The sequence below is a fragment of the Oncorhynchus masou genome, chromosome 31, assembly GCF_036934945.1.
Source record: "Oncorhynchus masou masou isolate Uvic2021 chromosome 31, UVic_Omas_1.1, whole genome shotgun sequence".
In the NCBI taxonomy this organism is placed as follows: domain Eukaryota; kingdom Metazoa; phylum Chordata; class Actinopteri; order Salmoniformes; family Salmonidae; genus Oncorhynchus; species Oncorhynchus masou.
In genome coordinates, this window is record NC_088242.1 from 82046146 (window position 1) to 82067017 (window position 20872).

A 20872-nucleotide genomic window follows, 5' to 3' on the forward strand; every position below is an offset into this window, starting at 1 on the left:
GAAAAAGGGGGAAGCTTGTAAGCCCGAAGAACACCATTCCAACCGTGAAGCACAGGGTTGACAGCATCATGTTGTGGGGGTGCTTTGCTGCAGGACGGACTGGTGCACTTCACAAAATTGATGGCATCATGAGGGAGGGAAATTATGGGGATATATTGAAGCAACATCTCAAGACTTCAGTCAGGAAGTTAAAGCTTGGTCGCAAATGGGGTCTTCCAAATGGACAATGAACCCAAGCATTTATTTTTTATTTCACATTCATTTAATCAGGTAGGCTGTTCCAAATGGACAATGACCCCAAGCATACTTCCAAAGTTGTGGCAATATCGCTTAAGGACAACAAAGTCAAGGTCTTGGAGTGGCTATCACAAAGCCCTGACCTCAATCCTATAGACAATTTGTGGGCAGAACTGAAAAAGCGTGTGCGAGCAAGGTGGCCTACACCCAACTTCACCCAACTTATTGTGGGAAGCTTGTGGAAGGCTACCTTAATTAAACGTTTTACCCAAGTTAAACAATTGAAAGGCAATGCTACCAAATACTAATTGAGTGTATGTAAACTTCTGACCCACTGGGAATGTGATGAAAGAAATTAAAGCTGAAATAAATCATTCTCTCTGCTATTATTCTGACATTTCACATTCTTAAATAAAGTGGTGATCCTAACTGACCTAAGACAGGGAATTCTTACTAGGATTAAATGTCAGGAATTGTGAAAAACCTGATTTTAAATGTATTTGGCTGAGGTGTATGTAAACTTCTGACTTCAACTGTATGTGTAGGACCAAAAACAGTGACAAAACCTCTGAAGAAAGAAAGAGTTTGAGTCAAAACACTCCCTTCTGACACTCTCCAAACTCATGAAATGAACTTTCAATAAAATACATCATTACTGTGGAATAACTTAACACTTTAAATGTCACACTTGAATAAACAAACACATACCTTTGAGTACAATTGACCACACCCCAAACATTGGTGGTCCTCAAATGGCTTTCAAACAAATTACTAGCACAGCAACAACACATCTCTAAACACACAAATAACCCTTAAGTATATTGAACACAAATATAAACGTAACATGCAAAGATTGCAGTTCATACAAGGAAATCAGTCTATTGAAATGAATTAATTTGTCCCTAATCTATTGATTTTACATGACTGGGAATACAGATATGCATCTGTTGGTCACGGATACCTTACAAAAAAGGTAGGGGCGTGGATCGGAAAAGCAGTCAGTTTCTGGTATGACCATGAGGCCTCATGCAGTGTGACACATCACCTTCGCATAGAGTTGATCAGGCTGATGTTGTCCCACTTCTTTTCAATGGCTGTGCGAAGTTGCTGGATTTTGGCGGGAACTGGAACATGCTGCCGTACACGTCAGTCCAGAGCATCCCAATCATGCTCAACGGTTGACATGTCTATTGAGTATTGTTATTTGTATTTCTTATGGATACCCATTAGCTGCTGCCAAAGCAGCAGCTACTCTTCCTGGGGTTCAGCAAAGTTAAGGCAGTTAGCAAAACTAAGTCAGTTAACAAAATGAAGGCAGTATGCAGGCCATGGAAGAACTTGGGACATTTTCAGCTTCCAGGAATTGTGTACAGATCCTTGTGATATGGGGCCATGCATGAAACATGAGTTGATGGTGGTGGATGAATGGCACTACAATGGGCCTCAGGATCTCATCACAGTATCTCTGTGCATTCAAATGGCCATCGATAATGCAATAGTGTTCCTTGTCTGTAGGTTATGCCTGCCTATACCATAACTCCACCGCCACCATGGGGCACTCTTCACAACATTGACATCAGCAAACCGCTCGCCCACACGAAACCATACACGTGGTCTGCGGTTGTGAGGCCGATTAGACGTACGGCCAAATTCTCTAAAATGAATTTGGAGGTGGTTTATGGTAGAAATTAACAACAGCTCTGGTGGACATTCCTGCGGTCAGCATGCCAACTGCACACTCCCTCAGAAATTGAGACATCTGTGGCATTGTGTTGTGTGACAAAAAAGCACATTTTAGAGCGCTGACACCAGTTTGTCCCCAGCACAAGGTGCACTCAACAACGAGTGTATATAGCAGGCCTGGAATTTCGTGATTTTAGAGGCAAGGCCATTTAGTCTTCAAGAGGTGCCCATCTGCCACGGCACAAACAACATCTGCTAGGGCACCAAGGCCATTAACCCAAATATCCAATTAAATTGGTTTGAAAATCAAAAACAGTAGCTATACTGTTAAGAAAGACATCAGTGTATGTAAATGTATATAAATAATTAGCCTACATGTAGAAGTGTAGGTGATAGCATATTCATATTGGCTTCAGCCCATCATGTCAAAACCGATGCTGACATAAGGGAGGCACCTGAAAATGTAGCCAAACTTTAATGAAACATTTTATTACATATACTGAACAAAAATATAAACTCAACATGCAATAATTTCAACAATTTTACTGAGTTACAGTTCATATAAGTAAATCAGTCAATTGAAATATATTCATTAGGCCCTAATTTATGCATTTCACATGACTGGGAAGATGTGCAGCCATGGGTGGGCCTGGGAGGGCATAGGCCCACCCACTTGGGAGTCAGGCCCAGCAAATCAGAATGAGTTTCTCCCCACAAAAGGGCTTTATTACAGACATAAATACTCTCCAGTTTCATCAGCTGTCCGGGTGGCTGGTTTCAGACGATCCCGCAGGTGAAGAAGCCAGATGTGAAGTTCCTCGGCTGGCGTGGTTACACGTGGTCGGTCTGCGGTTGTGAGGCCAGTTGGACGTATTGCCAAATTATCTAAAATGATGTTGGAGGTGGCTTATGGGAGAGAAATGAACATTAAATTATCTGTCAATAGCTCTGGTGGACATTCCTGCAGTCAACATGCCGATTGCATGCTACCTCAAAACTTGAGACATCTGTGGCATTGTGTTGTGTGACAAAACAGCACATTTTAGAGTGGCCATTTATTGTCCCCAGCACAAGGTGAAACTGTGTAATGAGCATGCTGTTTAATCAGCTTCTTGATATGCCACACCTACCAGGTGGCTGGATTATTTTAACAAAGAATAAAAGCTCACTAACAGGGATGTAAACAAATTTGTGCATACAATTTGAGAGAAATACATGCGTATGGAAAATTTCTGTGATCGTTTATTTCAGCTCACAAAACATGGGACACAATTTACATGTTGAGTTTATATTTTTGTTCAGTGTTCATAAGTCTCACCTGCAGTACTATCAAATATGGTTTGGTATGGGTACTCGCTGGTCATGTCGAGAAGCGATACAGCTTCGGTCAAATTGATGTCAAAAGTAGATTTTTTTCTTCTTGCATTTTAGCTAACCCTTTTCCTAACTTCATGCGTTCATTTTCATAACCTGCTGCATATGTTCAATTTTGACAAAAGTGGCGTGCTTTCTCAATAAAATCGTACTAGGTGTATTTATACATTTGTAATGTTCATCCCTAATTAGGGTCCACTGAGAAACACTGACCCACACTTTGGTTCCTGTCATCTTAAAACCAAAGTTTGTAAATTATCTTTGCTAAAACTGCAAAATATAGCGAACAGACTAAGCGTCTCATCACTTTGTATGAGAAACTACAACTCCCACAATAATAAGCCCAGTTACAGTGTGATTGGTTTGGACAGCTGTGAAAGTAGTCTACGTGTACTTGGCTTTATGATACAGTATCTATAAAACAAGGCTTTTTTTATTGCTAAGCAGGTTCAACTATTTATTTCCTACATTAGAAAATACATTATTATTGTGATTGAGGTATATTTTTACTATGCGTCTTCCACCACTTTTGGCATAGTTTGTAACGGGATCCAAAGAAATCGGGAACAGACATCTATTCGAGCCAATGAAACCGCTTGTTTTCTGCGGTTTGTGGAACCCAAATCCAGGCCTGCCTACAGTAGCATAATGTCATCAGCTCAGAGACGGAAAAGGAAGTGTCCCCCCTTAAATGAAAGTCAATTAACTAAGAAGACCAGACCCATCTGCTATTGCATTGGTGTCAGTTAAGTAGACCTGAACTTACAATTTATGTTCAATGGTAAACGGACAGTGAACAATCTTAATTTATCTGCCATCTTTGATCAGTTGTCAAGACACTTACACTACACATGTGTATATGTTCGTAACACTACGAACATATACTTCAGTTCGTTGAAGAGAGATGGTGAGTAGCTAGAAGTTTCAAAGTTTCATCTGTGTCCACTTGCAACCATTATGTAATGCTTCGCTAGCTAATTCAAATGCTTGTTGTTATAGCGTTTAGCCTCTGCGGCAGGTACTTTTTGGCTTCAAAATAGCTAGGTAACTAGCTTAGAAATGTCAGCTACCGGTAAAATGTCGCTACTGGTCACAGTTACTGCTTCCGGTTCTCTTCAAATTGAGAGTTGGCTATATGTCAGTTTGAAGTTAGCATACATTGCTATTGCATTCTATTAGCCATGGACACGTTGCACACCGTTAGCTAGCTTACTTGGGCTGCTAGCATGGATGGTAACCTTCAAAGCTAGCACTTCCCCATGTCATGGCTATCTTGGGTCATTTCTTTCATTGGCTTAAGAGGACTTGGTTCCTTCCTTGAAAAGTTGAATGACTGACAGTTGTAGGAGGGCACCCCCCACTCTCGACACGTGTAGTAGCGACACCTTTGAGACACGCAGCAGTTGTCGGTTGAAAACATTCTCAGGAAACTCAATGTTGGTTGTCTACAAACGTTAGGTTGACCCCTTTTTGTACTGTAGTTACTTTGATTAACAAGGTGTGTGTCTCTGTCTGTCTGAACAGGCGCTAATTGGAGTGCAGCTGGTGGTCAGCTTGCTGGCTGCTAGCATCATGCAGAGAATGACTCCACACTGCTCTTTTGCCCGCTGGCTTCTATGCAATGGCAGGTAAAGTAATGTACACAAATGCCATGCAGAAGTGGATTTGGAGGTTGGGTGTAGAGACATCCTGATAGTGGTTTGGAGTTATTCCTTGTTAGATCATGAGGGTAGGAGAAATTGCCTAATCATAGTGAATAGATTTGAGTAAAACAACAGTCGTACTACTAGCCAACTACTTGCAATGTATATATGTTTAAAACAAATATAACTTGATCCTTTCAGTCTATTCCGGTTCAAACACCCCTCTGAAGGAGAGCTGTGTGCCCTGGCAGGCAAACAGATACCCAGCAAGCCCAGCAGGAGAGACAGGTGTGAGCTGAGGAGGGGGCATGATGATACAGTATAACTGGTGCCTTTTCTTTTGTATCACTGTTATGATAGTAGACTGTGCTGTTACAGGGAAGGTTTGCTGACTTCTTCTTTGTAGGAGACAGAATGGGGACAGCAAGCCTCTCACAGTGCCGAAGGACATCGACCTTAACTTAGAAAAAGCTCCAATTGGTGTCCTTGATGCCCTTGGTAAATAAAACAAAAGCATGACCACTACTGCTGACTGAAATGCCCTCCAAGCCCTTGCATTTAGGCCTTATCTTTTCCTTACAATAGTTTTGCTTTGTCTCTCCTTTCCCATTCTCAGTACTGCGATTCTTCCTGGAGTACCAGTGGTTGATTGACTTTGCAGTGTATGCGATGGGCATCTACCTTTTCACTGAGGGCTACTTCTGTGTAGTTGACCCTGCCATGGAGGTCCACATTGGGGCCTTCTGGTGTGTGCTGACTGTTCTCTGCTGCCTGTATCCTTCCGTTCACCTTCTCTGAGATCCCATAGTTGTATTACAATTTTAACTTGAAAATGGAATTTAACTTATTCTTAAGACTTAAGTTGTACTCACTGTACTTGTCAATGTTATCACCATGTAAACACTGTTGGTGTCAATTTCTACAAAGTGGGCTCCTTGTATACATCAATAACCCTATGAAAGTCCCGCCTACTTCCTGTTGCAAGTCCCGTACTGTTTTTGAATGGGCTTCAAGCTTATAATCATGAAAACGTGGTAATTTTAAGATACAGTATGTGAAATGATATTTGTATTTTTGAATTAATTTGCTTTTTGATTATGGAAAAAATAAAAATTCAGTCAAACCTTCATGAAACGTCATCAGGTTGAAGTAAATTAATCCAGAAATATAATTTGACATATGTCTTAAGTGAGCAAGTTTTCATGAATTTGATGATATAAGCTTGACGCCCATTCAAAAACAGTATGAAACTTGCAACAGGAAGTATAGCGTGTCACCCAAACATGCACGGTTGCCAAAAAAACACTCAGATGCACATGTTGTGCTCCTCCTTGATTGGAGTTGTTTGTTGAGGGACTGCCCGATTGTCCCTGTGTTGCCCTTAACCCTCTCTCACAGAAAAACCCTCCACTCCCTGATGGGCCACTATTTCCGGTCTGATGAGGGGGGTGAGCGTTCAGTGTGCTTGGCCTTTGGTTTCCTATCTCTGCTGGTGGCCATGTTGGTGCTAGTGGTCAGAGAAGACTACCTGGAGTTTGGCCTGGAGCCTGGTATGTCCACGACACTAACCCCTACTACAGTAGTCCCATGGGGATGTACACTGTGTATACAAAACATTTAACACTTACATAATATTGAGTTACACCCCCTTTTCCCCCTCAAAACAGCCTCAATTCGTCAGGGCATGAACTCTACAAGGTGTCGAAAGCGTTCCACAGGGATGCTAGCCCATGTTGACTCCAATGTTTCCCACAGTTGTGAAGTTGGCTGGATGTCCTTTGGGTGGTGGACCATTCTTGATACACAGGAAACTGTTGCGTGTGAAAAACCCATCATTGCTGTTCTTGACACACTCAAACTGTTGCACCTACTACCATACCCGGTTCAAAGGCACTTAAATCTAGTCTTTCCCATTCACCCTCTGAATGGCACATGTACAGTTGAAGTTGGAAGTTTACATACACTTAGGTTGGAGTCATTAAAACAAGTTTTTCAACCACTTCACAGATTTCTTGTTAACAAACTATATAGTTTTGGCAAGTCGGTTAGGACATCTACTTTGTGCTTGACATAAGTAATTTTTCCAACAATTGTTTACAGAAAGATTATTTACTGTATCACAATTCCAGTGGGTCAGAAGTTTACATACACTAAGTTGACTGTGCCTTTAAACAGCTTGGAAAATTAGAGATATTATGTCATGGCTTTAGAATCTTCTGATAGGCTAATTGACATCATTTGAGTACCTGTGTATTTCAAGACCTACCTTCAAACTCAGTGCGTCTTTGCTTGACATCATGGGAAAATCAAAAGAAATCAGCCAAGACCTCAGAATTTATTTTAGACCTCCAAGTCTGGTTCATCCTTGGGAGCAATTTCCAAACGCCTGAAGGTACCATGTTCATCTGTACAAACAATAGTACGCAAGTATAAACACCATGGGACCACGCAGCCGTCATACCGCTCAGGAAGGAGACGCGCTCTGTCTCCTAGAGATGAACGTACTTTGGTGTGAAAAGTGCAAATCAATCCCAGAACAACAGCAAAGGACTTCTTGGATATGCTGGAGGAAACCGGTACAAAAGTATCTATCCACAGTAAAATGAGTCCTATATCAACAACCTGAAAGGCCGCTCAGCAAGGACGAAGCGATAGCTCCAAAACCGCCATAAAAAAGCCGGACTACAGTTTGCAACTGCACATAAGGACAAAGATTGTACTTTTTGGAGAAATGTCCTCTGGTCTGATGAAACAAAACTAGAACTGTTTTGTCAATGACCATCGTTATGTTTGGAGGAAAAAGGGGGAAGCTTGCAAGCCGAAGAACACCATCCCAACCGTGAAGCACGGGGGTGGCTGCAGCATGTTGTGGGGGTGCTTCGCTGCAGGAGGGACTGGTGCACTTCACAAAATAGATGGCATCATGAGGGAGGAAAATTATGTGGATATGTTGACGCAACATCTCAAGACATCAGTCAGGAAGTTAAAGCTTGGTCACAAATGGGTCTTCCAAATGGACAATGACCCCAAGCATACTTCCAAAGTTGTGGCAAAATGGCTTAAGGACAACAAAGTCAAGGTATTTGAGTCGCCATAACAAAGCCCTGACCTCAATCCTATAGAAAATGTGTGGGCAGAACTGAAAAAGCGTGTGAGCAAGGAAGCCTACAAACCTGACTAGGTTACACCAGCTCTGTTAGGAGGAATGGGCAAAAATTCTCCCAATTTATTGTGGGAAACTTGTGGAAGGCTACCTGAAATGTTTGCCCAAAGTTAAATAATTTGAAGGCAATGCTACCAAATACTAATTGAGTGAATGTAGACTTCTGACCCACTGGGAATGTGACGAAAGAAGTTACAACTGAACTAAATCATTCTCTCTAAAGTAAAGTGGTGATCTTAACTGACCTAAGACACATTTTTACTAGGATTAAAAGTCAGGAATTGTGAAAAACCTGAGTTTAAATGCATTTGGCTGAGGTGTATGTAAACTTCTGACTTCAACTTTACACAATCCATGTCTCAAGGCTTAAAATATATTCTTTAACCTGTCTCCTCCCCTTCGTCTACTCTGATTTGAAGTGGAATTGTGGCATCAATAAGGGATCATTGACTGACCAGGTGAATCTGTCATGGAAAGAGCAGGTGTATGGGATCAGTAATATGCCAAATGTATTGTGTATACCCCTTCATCGCCCATATATGGCATAGACTACTTTTGCGGTGAGCTTTACAAACGGGTGTACACTGCAATAGTGTTGCACATATAGAGTAATCTAGGGTTTCGATTCTTTACATTGTACACATATGGTTACCATACTATAATTTCTGCAGCCTTGAAAGGCAGGCATCAACATGGCCGAACGAGAGGCTGCCAGCGATTTATAGAAATCCCCCCCCCCCCCTCTCTCTACAACTACAAATCGCTTTTTAAGGCTTAACTTTTTGTATTTTTCTTGTCAAATCCCTGACAAAATCAGGTGACCTAAGCTCTTCCAAATATGGAGTTGCAGGTTTGCCGTATCTGTCATGTTTGTGCTAATCTTTATGGCAGTCATTTTCCTTAAGGTCCTTGGAAATGACCTGCGTATCTGCTGTTCTAAAAAAATTCTAATGCAATATATCGATTTACAAATACCAATCAAAAGGTGTTTGTTTGTGGATAGTGATTTACATTTGTGGGTTGGTACTTATTTGTACAGCTCATGATACACGAATACAAAATGCATGCTGTGTTCACAATACATTTGGCATGATATTGATCCCATACAGGTGTCCCTAAAGTTCTGTACTGTGTTTGTATTAAAAAAAACATATTATTTAACAGTGATTTGTTTAGTTAATTGTATAATTTTTATGCTTTTGTATTGCAGGTTTTAAGTCTTTTTGACAACCTTGAAGTTTTCGCAAAACAGCAAGGCTTTGCTGAGTGGTCGTAAGTATCTTTTCATTGGACAGCTTAAATTTATTTAAAATAAATATGTAAATCACAACTTGGGTCCATAGAATAGTCATTCATGGACTGATGATATGCTTTTAGTGATCTGTGTGTTGGCAAATGTTCTCATGTTTATTATATTTGGACTCCCATCAGAGTCCCGGTGACCAAGCTGACTGTGAAGTTGGGTCTGGCTGCCATCTGTGCTTTTATTGGTGCTTTGCTGGCCTTCCCTGGCCTCCGCCTAGCCCAGACCCACCTGGACGCAGTTCAGATGAACTCAGACCGCCCATTCATCCAGTAAGAACACTAACACAGATTTAGCTGTGAAACCAAACATCCACTTGGCTCTACTAGTGATGTGTTTCTGTTCGGTGTTTTCTGCTTCCTGTAGGATTCTGTTGCACATTAGTTTTCTGGCTCCAGTGGTGGTGATCGTGTTGTGGATCAAACCCATCGCTAGGGACTTCCTGGGGAACGCTCCCATGGGGAAGACCTCGGTCACGCTGTAAGTGTGTGTCTTGGTACTCTATATGTACAAAAGTATGTGGACACCCGTTCAAATTAGTTGATTCGGCTATTTCAGTCACACTCGTTGCTGACGTGTATAAAATCGAGCACACGGCATGCAATATTCATAGTTGTAGAATGGCCTTACTGAAGAGCTCAGTGACTTAACGTGGCACCGCCAAAGAATGCCACTCTTCCAACAAGTCAGTTCGGTCAACTATACCTGCTTTTATTGTGAAGTGGAAACGTCTAGGAGCAACAACAGCTCAACCGCGAAGTGGTAGGCCACACAAGCTCACGGAACAGGACCACCGAGTGCTGAAGCTCTTAATTGTCTGTCCTTGGTTGCAACACTCGCTACCAAGCTCTAAATTGCCTCTGGAAGCAACGTCAGCACAATAACTTTGTCTGGAGCTTCATGAAATGGGTTTCCATGGCTGAGCAGCTGCACACAAACCTAAGATCACCATGCATAAAGGCAAGAGTAGTGTAAAGCTCGCTGCCATTGGACTCTGGAGCAGTGGAAATGCGTTCTCTGGAGTGATGAAATCACGCTTCACCATCTGACAGTCTGACTGATGAATTTGGGTTTGGTGGATGCCAGGAGAACACTACCTGCCTCAATGCATAGTGCCAACAGTAATGTCTGGGGCTGTTTTTCATTGTTCGGGATACGTGCCTTAGTTCCAGTGAACAGAAATCATATCGCTGCAGCATACAATGACATTCTAGACAATTCTGTGCTTTTAACTTTATGGCAAAAGTTTGGGAAGGCCCTTTCCTGTTTCAGCATTACAATGTCCCCATACATAAAGCAATGTCCATATAGAAATGGTTTGTCAATCGGTGTGGAAGAACTTGACTCGTCTGCACAAAGCCCTGACCTCAACCCCATTGAACGGAATTAATTGGAACGCCGACTACAAGCCAGGCCTAATTGCCCAACATCAGTGCCCGACCTCACTAATGGTCTTGTGGCTGAATGGAAGCCAGTCCCCGCAACAATGTTCTAACATCTAATGGAAAGTTCCCAGAAGAGTGGAGGCTGTTATTGCAGCAAAGGGTGACCAACTCCATGTTAATGCCCATGATTTTTGGAATGAGATGTTTGACAAGCAGGTGTCCACATATTTTTGGTCATGTAGTGTATGTATATACTTGCTGTATTCCACTCTTGTGCATCCCCTGATTTCCTATACTTCAATGATGAAATATTACAATTATGACTGTTTGGTACCCTTGTGCTCATTCCTTCTTAGGGCTGTGGCGGTCATGAAACTTAGTCAGCTGGTTGTCATGCAATTGACTGCCGGTCTCACGGTAATTGACCGTTAATTAATTAACCATCTCAACTCTGCTTTCACACAAGATTGCATATAGAGATGTCTGGGCTTATAACACTTATTTCACTCCAAGCAACAGCCACTATTTGAGGAGCATGCAGCCTCTTGCTGCGTGACAGGTGATATTGCGCCCACACTTTGTATGCCATGGGCTCTCCAACCATGTTCTTGCAGCTCTCTAGTGCTTAATTTGATAAGGCAAGTTAAATCTGTTAAGGAATATAGGTAGTAAAATGTTTTTACAATAACCTATTTAATTAAACTGACAGTCCCGATCTCTGCGCTCTCGAAAGGAATTAAGGGGAGCGCGAGGAGATGGAAATGCACAGTGGTGAGATTGTGTAGCTAAAGAAAGTGTCAGTCTATTCATTATGAAAATATAACAGCCTACAATTTGTGAATTTGTATTTAACTGTAAGCCGCCTTGCACAATCAATGAACCAACAGTATTGCCTATGTGTACTTTCCCAGACTCATGGATAGCATAAGGTAACCAGTCCTTCCTTCCAGTATCCATAAGTATATAGTCCACTCTCAAAGGTGACTAGTATAATGTGTTTAATTTTGGAGTATTGGCTAGACCAATTAATTATATACCCAAAAAATTCTTCAATGTATAATAAAAAAATATATATAAAGAAATCTGCTGTGTGTTGTAAGCGGTAAGCTATCAGCTATGTATTGTATAAGGAAAAATAATTTTCATTCAGGGTTTTCGGGCTTGGGCTCAAGCCTATATGTATCCATAAGGTCTAATATGTGTATGGGTGTTTTGAATTGATCATCGCCTTAGAAAGCACTGTCCACTTCATTGTTTGGCTTTGAAACAACATCCACAATGACCATGTTTTCCACTCAGTTTCAACCTGTTATTGAATTTTTCTTCAAATTGATCGATCAGTGAGGTGGGTTTTAAAAACTGTTCTGATAAGTGTTTGCTATGATTTGAGATCCAATTTGCATTGATGTCCGTGGTTAAAGGGACTATAGAGATCTGAGTTCACTGCCATTAGCAGTTGGGTACTAACAACACATGTCCAGAATGCATAAGAGGAGATTAACGTGACTCAATGGTCATGTGGAATTTGACTGGTCATGACTGCCAGTGTGGCGGTATTGCAGTCACCGCAACCGCTCCACTCCTAGTGTTGACGTCTCTGTGTGTTATCCCAGTATGTCAAGCGTGATGTTTGACAGTGTTCGTCTGTGGACGGTGGTGGTGCTGTGCTGCCTGAGGCTGGCCCTGACCCGCTACCACATGCAGGCCTACCTCAACCTGTCCCAGAAGTGGGTGGACCAGATGAAGAAGGAGGCAGGACGCATCGCTGCCATCGACATCCAGAGGAAGGTAAGATGCCTAAACCTCTAAACCAGCCATTTTGTCTTTCAAATTACGGACAATATGATTTTCAATACTGTTTAAAAAAAAAAGTTATGCATGCATACATACACTTTTCTTTTGGTGGCGGAGGGGTTGGGCTAGGGCGTGCTACGCCACTGCTTAAACTATAAGGTAAGTATAAGAAATCTAAGGTGTCGAATTATCTCCAGCTCAGGGCTCCAGCTATGCATTTGCTTTGCTAACTTTCTAGCTAATTGGCTAGATTTCTAGCTAAGTGGCAAGATCAATCTTCTTGCTTACAGCAGAGACATACAATCTCTGTTGGCTCAAGATCCCTGTTGCCTCAATTGTTTTAGAAATAGCGCCCCTTGTCTGCACTTCCGGTAATATCGTATACCCTGGTATGGTACAGAAATGGTTTGAAAATATAGGTACCGCCCAACCTTAGTTGACAGAGGAAACCTGTATCCATGAGTCTTTGTTGTCCTTCCAGGTGACCCGAGTGTTCTGCTACCTGACCATAGTCACCCTGCAGTACGTGATCCCTGTTCTACTCCTCCTCTTCTCTACCCTGGCTCTGAAGGTCCTGGGTAAGACATGTACAGCACCTAACAACATAAGCAACAACTCTAATCTCAGTGAGGCCTTCAGTGACTGCTGAGAATCTGCATTCTACAATTTAAAAATGGGGAGTCATGATGATTTACCAACAGCTTCACCATAATGCCTGATGTTACAGGTAACTGCCAAAATAAAGGAAATACGTGTGTAAATGAGGGATGCAAAGTATATTGAAAGCAGGTGCTTCCACGCAGGTGTGATTCCTGAGTTAATTAAGCAATTAACATCCTATCATGCTTAGGGTCATGTATAGAGATGGCTAGTTGCCCATTATTTGGGCTACCATGGCTAGAAGAAGAGATCTCAGTGACTGAAAGATGCCCCTTTGAGATGCCTAAGTGTCGTTTTTCTATAGAATGTGACATTTAGAAAATCTAGTATGTTTGTTTTTAAATGACAAATTGTTATACTCATTTCTGCTTTTCATTTAGTAGACTTTGCTGTACACTTTTGAGGAAGAGAATTAACTTTCCAGACTCATGCTTGTTTGATAATCCGTTGATAGAGAAAAAGGGACCCGCTGTACCCAAATGAACAAATGGCGGGAATCAACGCAATTGTGCGTTAGATGATACATTCTCAGGATTGATGAGCCTATTTTGTTGATATTTCTTGGTTACTGTGTTCATTTTGACTAAATAGTACGTTCTGAAGAGGGTGTGTGTGTGTGTGTATATAGTACGATTAATACACGCCACTGGTCAAAAGTTTTAGAACACCTACTCATTCAAGGGATTTTATTTGTACTATTTTCTACTTTTTTAGAATAGTAGTAAAGACATCAACTATGAAATAACACATGGAATCAAGTTGTAACCAAAAAAAGTGTTAAACAAATCAATGTATTTGAGATTCTTCAAATAGCCACCCTTTGCCTTGATGACATAATTTGTAAGTCGCTCTGGATAAGAGCGTCTGCTAAATGACTTAAATGTAATGTAAATGTAAATGACATCTTTGCACACTCTTGGCATTCTCTCAACAAGCTTCATGATGTAGTCACCTGGAATGCGTTTAATTTAACAGGTGTGCCTTGTTAAAAGGTTAATTTGTGAAACTTTTTCCTTCTTAGTGTGTTTGTGACAAGGTAGGGGTGGTGTACAGAAGATGGCCTTTTACCAAATAGGGCTAAGTCCATATTATGGCAAGAACAGCTCAAATAAGCAAAGAGAAACTACAGTCCATCACTACTTTAAGACATGAAGATCTGTCAATATGGAACATTTCAAGAACTTTGAAAGTTTCTTCAAGTGCAGTCGTAACAACCATCAAGCGCTATGGAACTGGCTCTCATGAGGACCGCCACAGGATTGGAAGACGGCGAGTTACCTCTGCTGCAGATATGCAAGTTACTTACCAGCCTCAGAAATTGCAGACTTAATAAAAAGAGACTTGCTTTGGCAAGAAACAAGAGAAATTGACGTTAGACCGGTGGAAATTTGTCCTTTGGTCTGAACTCCAAATTGGAGATTTTTGGTTCCAACCGCTGGGTCTTTGTGAGATGCGGTGTGGGTGAACGGATGATTTCTGCATGTGTATTTCCCACCATGAAGCATGGAGGTGGGGGTGCTTTTCTGGTGACACTCTTTGGTTTATTTAGAATTCAAGGCGCACTTAACCAGCATGGCTACCACAGCATTCAGCAGCGATATGCCATCCCATCTGGTTTGTGCTTAGTGCGACAATTTGTTTTTCAACAGGACAATGACCCAACACACCTCCAGGCTGTGTAAGGACTATTTCACCAAGAAGGAGAGTGATGGAGTGCTGCATCAGTTGACCTGGCCCCCCACAATCACCTGGCCTCAACACAATTTAGATGGTTTGGGTTTAGCTAGACTGCAGAATGAAGGAAAAGCAGCCAACAAGTGCTCAGCATAGACTGTCGGAAAATCATTCCAGGTGAAGCTGGTTGAGAGAATGCCAAGAGTGTGCAAAGCTGTCATCAAGGCAAAGGGTGGCTATTTGAAGAAATATTTTGTTTAAGACTTTTCTTGGCAACTACATTAGTCCATATGTTATTTCATAGTTTTGATGTCTTCACAATTATTATACAATGTAGAAAATAGTAAAAAATAAAAACCCTTGAATGAGTAGGTGTTCTAAAACTTTTGACCATAAGTATATGCAGAACAAAAATATAAACACCATGTAAAGTGTTGGGCCAATGTTTCGTGAGCTGACTTAAAAGATCCCCAGCATGATCATTACACGGTTGCATCTTGTGCTCGAGACGATTAAAGGCCACTCTAAAATGTGCAGTTTTGTTACAACACAATGCCACAGATGTCTTGAGGGAGCGTGCAATTGGAATGCTGCCTGCAGGAATGTCCACCAGAGCTGTTGCTAGAGAATTGAGTGTTTAATTTCTCAACCGCAAGCCGCCTCAACATTTGTTTTAGAGAATTTGGCAGTACGTCCAACTGGCCTCACAGCTGCTGACCACATGTAAAAATGCCAGCTCAGGACCTCCACGTCCGGCTTCTTCACCAGAAGGATTGTCTGAGACCAGCTTCCCGGACAGCTGATGAAGCTGGGTTTGCACAACCAAAGAATTTCTTTTCAAACTGTCTCTGAAGTTCTTCTGCGTGCTGATCGTCTTGACCAGGGTCTTGACCTGACTTCAGGGGGCAAATGGTCACTGGCACGCTGGAGAAGTGTACTCTTAATGGGTGAATTACGGTTTCAACTGTACCGGGCAAATGTATGGCGTTGTGTAGGCAAGCAGTTTGCTGATGTCAATGTGGTGAATAGAGTGCCACATGGGGGGTCATGGTATAAGCAGGCATAAGCTATGGACAACAAACACAATTGCAGTTTATTGATGGCAATTTGAATGCACAGAGGTACCGTGAACAAATCCTGGGGAACATCATCTTGCCATTCATCCACCGCCATCACCATGTTTCAGCATGATAATGCATGGCCCCATGTCGCAAGTATCTGTATACAATTCCTGGAAGCTGAAAATGTCCCTGTATATTCACCAGACATGTTACCCATTGATCATGTTTGGGATGCTCTGGATTGACATGTATGACAGCGTGTTCCAGTTCCTGCCAATATCCAGCAACTTTGCACAGCCATTGAAGAGATGTGTTGTGCTGCATGAGGCAATGGTGGTCACACCAGATACTGACTGGTTTTCTTATCCACACCCTTTTCTTTTGAAGGCATCTGACCAACAGATGCAGTCTGTATTACCAGTCTTGAAATCCATAGATTAGGGCCTAATTTATTTCAGTTAACTTCAGATTTCCTTATTTGAGTTTAACTTAGTTTAAAAAAATGTAATTGTTGCGTTTTTTAAAAATGTTTCTGTTGTGGGCAAATGCTGTTAAAGTAGGCGAGACATTTCAGACATGGTGTATCAGTACGCAGGAACTCTACCCAATTGAACACTTTTTTGTGAGATTCTAGAGCGGTGCCTGACACACAGTTTTCCACCACTATCAACAAAACACCAAATGGTGGTATTTCTCATAAAAGCATTGTCGCATCCCTCCAAGAGTTCCAGACCCTTGTAGAATCTATGACAAGGTGCATTGAAGCTGTTCTGCCTCATGGTGGCCCAACACCTTATTAAGACACTTTATGTTGGTGTTTCCTATATTTTGGCAGTTACCTGTATTTGTAGCCTGTAAGTTGTTCATTTAGAATGTCTCATGTGGTAACGGCCTTTGTTCCTGCTGTGTTTTTGTTCTGTATGTCAGGTGACTTCTCATGGAGTGGTGCGGAGCAGGCTCCGGGGGTGACTCCTGCCCTGGTAATGCCCACGGTCACTCCCATCCTGCCAGGGCTGGAGGAGGACGAGGATGGGGTGGAGTACATGGAGGAGGACATCCAGGCCACGGTGGCTCGTCTGACAGAGGGCTTCTCAGCCCTGCGCTCCGTCCTCACCCCACTCTTCTTCAGAGGCCTCTTTGCCTTCCTTACCTGGTGGGTGGCCGCCTGTTTGGCATCTACTTCCACCAGTACCTCATGCAGAACTGAGGAAGAATACACAGAACTACACTATCCACAATACCTAGCTAACACAAGCCCAGTGTGATGTAGGCAGGTAAAACTCTTTAACACAACAGAAGGGCAGGATGGGTGCTCTTGTCTTACTGTAACTAAGGTGTCACGGATGTAAAAAAAACAAACACATGAGGCTTTCTTCTGACACACTACTACTTTGTTGTCCTGTGGGACACAGATGACGTTGCCTGTGACTGCCTGGGGACTATGATGGAGATGCAGTATAATGGGGACTGAACTCTGTCCCTTGCTACTTAACACATTTCTCTTAAGCCAGTGTTAACCTTATTCATTTTTCATCAGAAAATATTGTTAAATGCTGCAAATGAGACTTTACTATTAGGAAAAAGGTACCACTACACTACAGCCTAGTTTGCTATTAGACAGATTCAGAAGCTCTTGAAGCTTTTTAAAATGGTCGTCCAATAGTTCTGCTAATACCGTACCGATTGTCATGAACCCATGGAATTCAGTCTACAGTGCCTTGCAAAAGTATTCGGCTCCCTTGAACTTTGCGACCTTTTGCCACATTTCAGGCTTCAAACATAAAGATATAAAACTGTATTTTTTTTGAAGAATCAACAAGTGGGAAACAATCATGAAGTGGAACGACATTTATTGGATATTTCAAACTTATTTAACAAATCAAAAACTGAAAAATTGTGTGTGCAAAATTATTCAGCCCCCTTAAGTTAATACTTTGTAGCGCTACCTTTTGCTGCGATTACAGCTGTAAGTCGCTTGGGGTATGTCTCTATCAGTTTTGCACATCGAGAGGCTGAATTTTTTTTTTCTCCCATTCCTCCTTGCAAAACAGCTCAAGCTCAGTGAGGTTGGATGGAGAGCATTTGTGAACAGCAGTTTTCAGTTCTTTCCACAGATTCTCGATTGGATTCAGGTCTGGACTTTGACTTGGCCATTCTAACACCTGGATATGTTTATTTTTGAACCATTCCATTGTAGATTTTGCTTTATGTTTTGGATCATTGTCTTGTTGGAAGACAAATCTCCGTCCCAGTCTCAGGTCTTTTGCAGACTCCATCAGGTTTTCTTCCAGAATGGTCCTGTATTTGGCTCCATCTTCCCATCAATTTTAACCATCTTCCCTGTCCCTGCTGAAGAAAAGCAGGCCCAAACCATGATGCACCCACCACCATGTTTGACAGTGGGTATGGTGTGTTCAGGGTGATGAGCTGTGTTGCTTTTACGCCAAACATAACGTTTTGCATTGTTGCCAAAAAGTTCAATTTTGGTTTCATCTGACCAGAGCACCTTCTTCCACATGTTTGGTGTGTCTCCCAGGTGGCTTGTGGCAAACTTTAAACGACACTTTTTATGGATATCTTTAAGAAATGGCTTTCTTCTTGCCACTCTTCCATAAAGGCCAGATTTGTGCAATATACGACTGATTGTTGTCCTATGGACAGAGTCTCCCACCTCAGCTGTAGATCTCTGCAGTTCATCCAGAGGGATCATGGGCCTCTTGGCTGCATCTCTGATCAGTCTTCTCCTTGTATGAGCTGAAAGTTTAGAGGGATGGCCAGGTCTTGGTAGATTTGCAGTGGTCTGATACTCCTTCCATTTCAATATTATCGCTTGCACAGTGCTCCTTGGGATGTTTAAAGCTTGGGAAATCTTTTTGTATCCTAATCCGGCTTTAAACTTCTTCACAACAGTATCTCGGACCTGCCTGGTGTGTTCCTTGTTCTTCATGATGCTCTCTGCGCTTTTAACGGACCTCTGAGACTATCACAGTGCAGGTGCATTTGTACGGAGACTTGATTACACACAGGTGGATTGTATTTATCATCATTAGTCATTTAGGTCAACTTTGGATCATTCAGAGATCCTCACTGAACTTCTGGAGAGAGTTTGCTGCACTGAAAGTAAAGGGGCTGAATAATTTTGCACGCCCAATTTTTCAGTTTTTGATTTGTTAAAAAAAAGTTTGAAATATCCAATAAATGTCGTTCCACTTCATGATTGTGTCCCACTTGTTTGAATACTTTCGCAAGGCACTGTATGTAGCAGTCATCACCACTTGTGTATGGATTGATCAAACTCGGGCCTCGCCTGTTCATTCTCCTTAATCATTTATACCCACCTTTTAAAACGGAGCACAGAGGATCAGTTACTGTGTTTTATTTAATGAAGGGATTCAAAGAGGAATTCCAAGTGCCTGGAAACTCAGGGATTTTAAGTCAATTATATGATCTTCTTTCATGTTTTTTTTTCTCTGTAAAATGGTAGACTGGTGATAGACATTTATATATATCATTTGAAAACACTCCAGCCCAGACTGGATTTGGCCAAATTTACCTGTTATCAACCATCTTTCAGTCTCAGCAAAGTTTGTTAGTTGTTTGAACAAGGTACTTTGTCTTTTATTGCTGCCAAACTATAATTTACAGATGTAGGCTTAGAACAAATCTCGCTTACCTTAAACCTAGGTCTGAAATGCGTTACTGATTGTAGTGTCAACGTTTTTTTTAATGTATTTATTTCTACTCTATTGCCCCTGGTCATATTGTGTTGGAAAGGTACAGGTGTCGTGCTGCTGTACGTTTGGTTTATGGCACGTGCGATTTTATTTGATTGAATGTTCGCTAATCATTTCACGGTTTCTGTGAAGATGCTGTTTTTACAATTAAGAGACTTCTGAATGCATGGCGTTAACTTTAGTTGTGTACAAGTGTTTCTATTTGGTTGTGTGGCTTAATAAAACAATAATTGAATATTTTTATGATTCTTTTCAATCTTTAGTATGCCAAAATCACATGTTTTGATTATCCCAGTAAATTGTAAATTTCAGATTTTATTTTCTCATCATTGATAATTGCCTTGCACTTATTCTGTCTCAACAATCTGATATAGACAAATATTTTTTTGCAAGTATATTTAGATTTTTTGATCGTAGTATGTTCAATATCATATAGCTTTGTAGCAATGTGATAATTTGTCAAATTTCTCAAATCGTATATTTTTGTGGATTATTATTGTGAAATAATATTGGTAAAACCAGCTTGCTATTGTACAGTGCTAAGGAACATGACCTTCCCTCAGACGTGACAAAGCCAGAAAGGCCCGTGGAGCTGACTGTAAAAAATATTTTTTTTGTTTTATTTTACCAGGCAAGTCAGTTAAGAACAAATTCTTATTTTCAATGACGGCCTAGGAACAGTGGGTTAACTGCCTGTTCAGGGGCAGAATGACAGATTTGTACCTTGTCAGCTCGGGGGTTTGAACTTGCAACCTTCAAGTTCTAGTCCAACGCTCTAACCACTAGGCTACCCTGCCGCCCCAATGATTTATTGAAGATTTAGTGAGGGACTGACTTATCTGAGCCTTCACGTGCTGGTGAGGTGGGAATGTTTCATTGGAGGATATCGATAGTGCTCAAGCACAGAACTAGATGGGACCAGATAACACATTGGAACATGGTTATGGATGGCTGAGATTCTGATCTTGAATGTCTGTTTCACTAACAATCTTTTTCTGTTTGACAACATTTTTTTATAATTGTTGAGTGAAATTTCTTTAAAAAATGCTTTTCAGATCACAGTGCATTTTACAATGATGTCAAAACGGCTATCCTGAGTACTTTGACATCCTTCTGAGAATTTTCTACCTTACCCTCTATTGCTCCTCCTGGTATAAGGCC

General features: G+C 41.5%; 1 protein-coding gene across 1 annotated transcript; it reads left to right on the forward strand.

Moving 5' to 3' along the window:
* The first annotated feature begins 4111 nt into the window (after positions 1-4111).
* LOC135524560 (transmembrane protein 161A-like) lies at positions 4112-19950 on the forward strand. The gene is given in 13 exon segments (XM_064952195.1): positions 4112-4201; positions 4819-4922; positions 5139-5225; positions 5344-5435; positions 5554-5710; positions 6336-6516; positions 9311-9372; positions 9532-9675; positions 9770-9883; positions 12402-12576; positions 13064-13160; positions 16905-17144; positions 17147-19950. Coding segments are annotated over 13 exon segments (1494 nt in total). The 5' UTR covers positions 4112-4198; the 3' UTR covers positions 17185-19950.
* The last annotated feature ends 922 nt before the right edge of the window (positions 19951-20872 follow it).